Source organism: Mytilus edulis, chromosome 6 (assembly GCF_963676685.1).
Source record: "Mytilus edulis chromosome 6, xbMytEdul2.2, whole genome shotgun sequence".
Classification (NCBI taxonomy): domain Eukaryota; kingdom Metazoa; phylum Mollusca; class Bivalvia; order Mytilida; family Mytilidae; genus Mytilus; species Mytilus edulis.
In genome coordinates this window covers 4,477,536-4,485,060 of record NC_092349.1, presented here as the reverse complement: position 1 = coordinate 4,485,060, position 7,525 = coordinate 4,477,536, and the positions used below count along the sequence as shown (strand labels likewise).

Sequence of the window (7,525 nt, the reverse complement as noted above, 5' to 3'; positions counted from 1 at the left end):
CACCAAAGCATTTAGAGCAATTTTGACTAGGTAAAATTGTTTATCAGGTCATGATCTATCTGCCCTGAAATTTTCAGACAAATCAGACAACCTGTTGTTGGGTTGCTGCCCCCAAATTAGTAATTTTAAGGAAATTTTGCAGATTTTGGTTATTATCTTGAATATTATTATAGATAGAGATAAACTGTAAACAGCAATAATGTTCAGCAAAGTAAGTTTTACAAATAAGTCAACATGACCGAAATGGTCAATTGACCCCCTAAGGAGTTATTGTCCTTTATAGTCAATGTTCAACAATTTTTATAAAATTTGTAAATTTTTACTAACATTTTCCACTGAAACTACTGGGCCAAGTTCATTATAGATAGAGATAATTGTAAGCAGCAAGGATGTTCAGTAAAGTAAGATGTACAAACACATCACCATCACCAAAATACAATTTTGTCATGAATCCATCTGCTTCCTTTGTTTAATAGTCACATAGACCAAGGTGAGCGACACAGAGCCTCTAGTTTTCTGTTGAACTAATAGGAGAAATAGCAGTAAATTCGAGAAAAAAAATGGCATTTTTGCACCAAAGGGAGATAATTTGGAGCTTTTTCAATGATATCTACATTCTAAAAGTCTGCCGGGGCCAACACGTATTGATTTTTTGGAATGATTTTTGAAACATATTATAAAGTAACAACTACTTAAAGTAATTAATAAAATTTGTAATGAAAAATAGATGTTGAATTTTTTTCCGAAAATCTTATACTTAAATCTCGCAAATGGATTAAGAAACGACAAATCAAGTTAACAAACTAAAATTAGGATATGTGCATGAACCCCAAATAGAGTGCGTGTAGGTGCGTCAACATGGTAAGATTCATCAGCTATGCCTTCAAATATATTTCCATTCATAAAATTGACATGCTTCCTTTTCATAATTTTGTAAATAAACTTAAAACACCGTTAACTAATCTACAGATTTGAAGGATACAAAAGTTAAAATTACAAAAACACCAAACTCCTAGAGAAATTTTAAAACGAGTCCCTAAGCAAATGTCAAAATCGAAATCTCAAACACATAAAACGAAAATGTAAACTGAATTTATCTTCTGAAACCAAAAAAAAATACAGACGTTACAGTGATTCAGAGTATACTTACCGTAAATGAATAGACCTAAACACAATCAACGTTTCAATGTTTTATAATTATTGAGATAAAAGAATCTTCTTATCAGTTTTGCCTGAAAATAACACAGATGCATACGATATTCCAAGCAAACTTGTCAGCGCAATGGTGAATGTCATATAGTATAAACAAACATGTATTACTTATAACTGTATGTTAACCCCTAGTTTTGTTTTGGTGTTACTTTTATATTGAATCATCTCCCTTATTTAATTGATGCCGCTCGAAATTTAATGTTTAAAGGCGAAGTATACAAAATTGCACGCCTCTAACGGAATTCGGGATACAAAACGTGCGACGATTGTTATTTCCTTTACTCCAAAAGCAGGGAAATGGGCACATGAAAGAGAAATCATCAGCGGTCTTTCATGAACTCAAACAAGTATTCCTGACCCTGTGCTATCTAAATATTTCAAAGAAATTATCAGAATGACTCCAATCAGAAGTCTTGTTATGCTATTGTGTGTTATACTGCATCTTTAACCACAGTTTAAGAAAGTTTTTCCACCACTCGTAGTTATTTCAACATAAATACAAAAAAAAAAAAAACAGAGAGTGACAGTTCTGCCTCTAGTCTTACGTGTATACTAGTTCGAGTATATACTCGGTAAAATCAAACCAGATATGTGGAACCCTGTCTTATCAAGAAAAGATGGAATTAAAGTCTATACATTAACTTTCTACTCTTGCAGTATATTTATTTGCGAATTTGCATATTTTTGGCCGCAGAAATATCCTTACATATTTTTCAGTTTATTTCCCTATTTTTTTGCATTTCCAATACTTCGGAAAATGTTTAACACACTGGCTCTCATTCAGTCTTAAAAAATTCTGTGAACCAATCAATTAGAAAATCATGATAGAGTAAAATATCTGCCGTTTTTATGATTTTTCCCTATATAACCTTTGTATTTCTGGCGGATCATGCTGCTAGTTTCAACAGCTGGTATCTGAAAAACGAAAACGGTTACCCCCTTTTTTTTTAATTATTTACAAGCAAAATCCACATGTAAAATTTAAAATATTCTATGGAGTGGTTTTTACGTACATTTCGCCCTTAATATGCAATCCCCTAACATATCTGTATATCATATTGAGTGTTAAAAAAGGGACGAAAGATACCAGAGGGACAGGCTTTTAAATTACATAACCTTCACGAAAAGTGGCAATGGCTCAATATTTAAAAAAAAAATAAAACAGACCATCAACATGATCAACACCGACCTTTCCAATAGTAACAGATGAGTAATATAACAAATTGTATGTTTTCAGGCTCAATTTACAAAACAGTCGTACAGAACATCCATTTTGTCATTAGTGGCTTTGTCTTTATTTGTGCAGTACTTATAGGCGCCATATTTTGCTGGATTAGAAAAGGTATTTCTAAAATGATGTATCGAGAACATCTTATCTCCAATCGATATTTAGTAAGGGTATTAAAACATTATTGTTTTTTTTTATATTTCAAGCCATGCAAGTACGATGATACGTTTATGGTATATATGTATTGCATTTGTCATTTATTCCTTGTGCGAATTTGTTTCAGCATTAACCTACTTAAACTTATATACACAAACGTCTATGATTGTGTGTTGTGTCATTTTTTTTTTTTTCTTCTCCAAAATATGAATTACGATTTTTTCATATATAATAAAACATTGTAGATTAGTAAAGAAAATAGCTGTAAGATAGAAATAAGTGTAATTAATCACGAAGTATGAAATACAAAAAAAGCATGGCATTGCAAACTATAACAAAACAACATACAACATGTATTTGTAGCTTTGATCATTGAACGGTCTGATTTTGATCTGGAATCCAGAACGGCTGTTAAAATGGAACATATGTATATAAAAACTATATTTTAAAGAATATTGCTTATTTTGTTTTCAAAAGGAAGTTTGCTCTAATGCTTTTAAATGTTTGAATAGTATGTTAGCGAGGGTGCAAGTACGCTCTTCAAATTAATAAATTCGCCTGACCTTTTTTAAATTGTTTCAGGTCGTAGAAAATTTACACTAAGAAAACAACATGAGTGAGACATTTCTATATTTATTTTCATTAAAGACTACATTTTTGTATTTGACTAACATCGCTTAGCATGACGGTCGTCTTAACAAATGTAAGCACGAATTTCACTGCATTCTTTTTAACTAATTGATATTTTATAATATATTGACTTCAGTATTCACAATAGTGAGGATAAAACCGCAACCATCTCGTCAATGGCAAACACATAATACTCTGCATTTCGGGATTCCGTCGTCTAACATTTATAAAACATATTTAATAAAAAAGTTTGCTAAAAGATATTTATTTTCATCATGCATGTAATTCATAACCTAAAAAGATCCTTCAGGTATATTCATCGCAAACAATCACTTCGGTGTTGACATGAATATCAATAATGTGGTCATTTTCATATATTTCCTGTTCACAAAACTTTGAATTTTTCGAAAAACTAAGGATTTGCTTATCCCAGTCATAGATTACCTTAGCCGTATTTGGCACAACCTTTTGGAATTTTGAATCCTCAATGTTCTTTAATATCAAATCTATTTTTTTTTCCGAAGTTTTTCTCATTTTCAGATACATCATGTACATATTCCCATTTGTTATAGCTCGTTATGAAATTCGTTATTCTAAAAAGGATATTTTAAAATAAGCATCTAAAAAGAATTGAAACACGCTTACAACAAACGATGGAAGCAACTAGTTCACTCTCAAAACATTTCAAAGAAATCAATTGCAAGAAGAAATTCAATATAATTGATCATGAAATGAATACCATTTTCTTGTATTAGGTCACATACTACTGCACAGCAAAGGATATCTCAAGAAGAAATGAATGAATCAGAGTATGCTGAGATAGAGGGTGATTATTACCATTCAGTAGAATGGCGCATATATCCGCCAGGTGTCGTTATTTCCCCCCTTCGGTGTAGAAGTGGTCACGCATCAGAGTCTTCAAGAAGTAGCAAAGCCCTTGAAGATCCAACAAATGTTTACCTAGAAGTTATAGCTGATGTCAAAAGCTTGAAAGAAGATCATACGACCATGCTCCATGATAGTGCTAGTGCTTGTGATGAAAGTTCGAGCAGCAAAACATCTGGCACAAGTAGTTCCTCATATATCCAACCTATCATGAGGAACAGCTTAAGTGAATCAAGGGACCTAACTCTTTCACACAAAGATGATGGTGAAGCTGGAACTGACTGTAATAACAGTTCTGAAAATACCAATTCAGAAGGTAATTCATCAGGGTTCTCGTATACCCTCTCATATTTAAATGTAAAAGCAACTTTATCTGCAGAGGAAATTGAATTTGACGGAAATCTGTCGACTGACAACAAAGAACTGTGTGAAAATAAACAAATGGAGGCAAAATTCAGGGGAGATCTCAATTATGAACAACTCAATGTAGTTCAGACAGAAACCCATTTGTATGATTCATGATGCATTTCACTAAAGAGAAATATATCTGCATTTATATTTTATTTTAAATTGTTGTTATTAATAAAAATAAAGTGTATTCAAAGTATATGTTTTAGAAAGTTTAAAACCGCGTGCTTAAGTGAATTTAATTGCAAAAGAGTAAGACCCTTGTAAGTTCCTAAAAAATCAACATAAACAATAAAACTTTTTTTGGTGAATTTATTATGGGAAATTAACACATGAAAAGGGTAAAATCTCTTTGTTCTTACTGTGCAATAATCTGGATAATGTACAGCAAAGGTGTGCATTAACTTCCTCAGATATACTGCACTCAGATATACTGCACAGTTCAAATCTATTTTTTAACTTTAGAGACGGTTCCTGGATGTTGAAAGATACGTTATTCTATAAAATAAAAATAAAATATCACCAAGTGGAGCGAGACTTAAAATAATATTGATAATGCTAAAACACGATACTTTGTCCAATCCAAGGCTGAAAGACTCATTCGTCCCACCCCGATTCTTCCATCTGCCTTAAAATTACGACAAATTTGAACTTTGTACAAACATCGTAGTTTCAAAATAGGAAAAACAAAAGGTTTCTTATTCCTTTTTTTATTTTATCTAAGCTGGGAAATAAAATATTTCATCATATTTTGTGTACACGTAAATCTCAAATCAGTGTTTTAAAGTCAGAAAGATAGTTAATACAATTTTTGGTGATTTCTGCCAAAAAAGAAATGTACATGTATCTAAGAATTTCCGAATAACAGAAATATAATTTTGATTAGTTTTAGACTAAATGGAATTCATAACGACTTTTTGAATATCTATTCCTATAAAGTGACTATTTTAGGATCGAATTTAATGAGGATCATATTTAAGTTTGTTTCAAAACAGGGGGGATTAGCTGGTGATAAATCAGACTTCGTTTAGATGGACGTGTCTTAAGAATTAATACAGTTGATAAAAAGAAATTTGTGGGGTTGGGGAGTAAAAGATTGGAAAGAGAAACGTATTTTCTTTTTATTTAAATAAAACATTTTAAATTTAGGTAATATAAATCTTTCTGTACGCATATCATTGAGGGAAAGAAATTCAAACGCAATTAATCCAAACTGAATAACCACCCTTTTAGTTATGAATTTTTTTCATTCACCGATTTGAAAGTACACAATTTGCAGTGGCGGATTCAGGGGAGGGGGGTTTGTCGGGGGTTTGGAAACTCCTTCTTTTTTGGGACGATCAATGCATTTGAATGGAAGCATATAGTTGGACCCCCCCCCTTTTTTTACTCTGGGTTGGGACCTTCTTTTAAACTGGCTGGATCCTTCCCTGTAATAAATTTAATAAAATTTTGTCAAAGTCTTAACCGTTACTAATTAAATAATAATTGTGAATTTGTTTTAACAGAATCGATAAAAAAAATCTACAATTAAATCGCAACTTTGGAATAGGTCTAAATAAAAAAAAAGGTGATTAATTCAAAACTTACCAAAGTCGTATTTACATGTACCCCCTTTCTTCACCCGACAAGAAACTTTCCTAGGATCCGTGGATTGCAGAATATCGTCCACATTTCTAAAACGTTCACGTCAATTGATTGCGTCATGTGTTAAAACAGTTATTGGCCAATCAAATCGGTATATTGGATTTAATTTGCACGGCTCGTGTGACCCTTTAACCCGAACTCCTACATCGTCCTACCGACTTGCTTGATCAATAGCTATAACATAATACATAAATCAAAATTAAAATATTACAATAAGGTCCTCGAGTGGTCTAAATAATTCATCTAATTTATCATTGGACTAACAACACTGATTTATAATAGTTATAAACAACCTCCCAGAATTCAATCTGGACACTAGGGTCTTATTCTTTTTTATAAAATGTCTATGGAAATTAGCTATTCAATATTCCTCTTATAGATTAGAGATTTGAAGAACTTTAGTTGCATGCACGAATCTTCAAATGAATTTCGTTAAGAATTCATAACAAAACATATCGTTTGATTTCAGTGCACTTACTACAAGGCTTATAAATATTAATATACATTTGTGTTTAAATTTAAATAGTTATAACCACAATGATCTATGAATTCACACACTTGAAGGTCACCTATCTCTACACACCTTTAGTGAATATACCTTTAAATGATAAAAATTAATATTTGAAAATGAACATTTAGGTCATAGCTATAAATGAAACTGAGTCATACAATACATGTAGGTAGATTTTATATAATCGATTGTACCTAGAGGAATTGTAGAATGTTCTCCCCTTCATTCAAACCATATTTTTATACAGAGGCTATTCTCCTTTGTATGCCAACCCGCTTATGTGAGTTGACTCTGTTGATTCTAAGCTGAATTAATTTTTTTTTAATTAAAAAAAGATTATACTTTAAATTTGGTCATAGGAATGTTGAAATTAAACCTACAAGTTTTACTGGGTCACATAAACGTACACACTTATGTTTCCCTATTCATATTTTATAACATAATGGCAATTAAAAACAATGTACTTCATCTTTTCTAATAAGATTTGATGCACATAAAGTTTGACTTTTACCCCAGTACATATTACAATTTCAGAAAAGTCTACCAGATTTATTTACATGAGCAAATCGTTCGTCTCTCTTAAAAAAATGTTATCTTCTACATGATTTTTTTTTCAAAATTTGATTTCGAACCTCGAACATTCCTGTAACCCCACAATAATCTTCAAATTATACGATATACATGCGTAAAAATTATAAAATCGTGTACATGAGACTCAGTTTATAATATATACATGCATTGTTTCAAACATTGGATAAACATTAGTTTATATCAGTCACTCGTTTCATATGACTTTAATATGCCTCTTCATTATTTTTTTTTTATATAAAATAGTATATTGTGTACAT

The 7,525-nt window shown here is 31.3% G+C and overlaps 1 protein-coding gene across 1 annotated transcript; it reads left to right on the top strand.

The window, feature by feature from the left end:
- The first annotated feature begins 3,184 nt into the window (after positions 1–3,184).
- Positions 3,185–4,674, top strand: LOC139525955 (uncharacterized). The gene is made up of 2 exons (XM_071321150.1): positions 3,185–3,212; positions 3,982–4,674. The coding sequence occupies exon 2, from the start codon at positions 4,022–4,024 to the stop codon at positions 4,631–4,633; it is 612 nt and encodes a 203-aa protein (XP_071177251.1). The 5' UTR covers positions 3,185–3,212; positions 3,982–4,021; the 3' UTR covers positions 4,634–4,674.
- Positions 4,675–7,525: the final 2,851 nt, after the last annotated feature.

Excerpts from the sequence above, each read along its gene's own strand:
- LOC139525955 (XM_071321150.1), top strand. The coding sequence starts at position 4,022 with ATGAATGAATCAGAGTATGCTGAGATAGAGGGTGATTATTACCATTCA.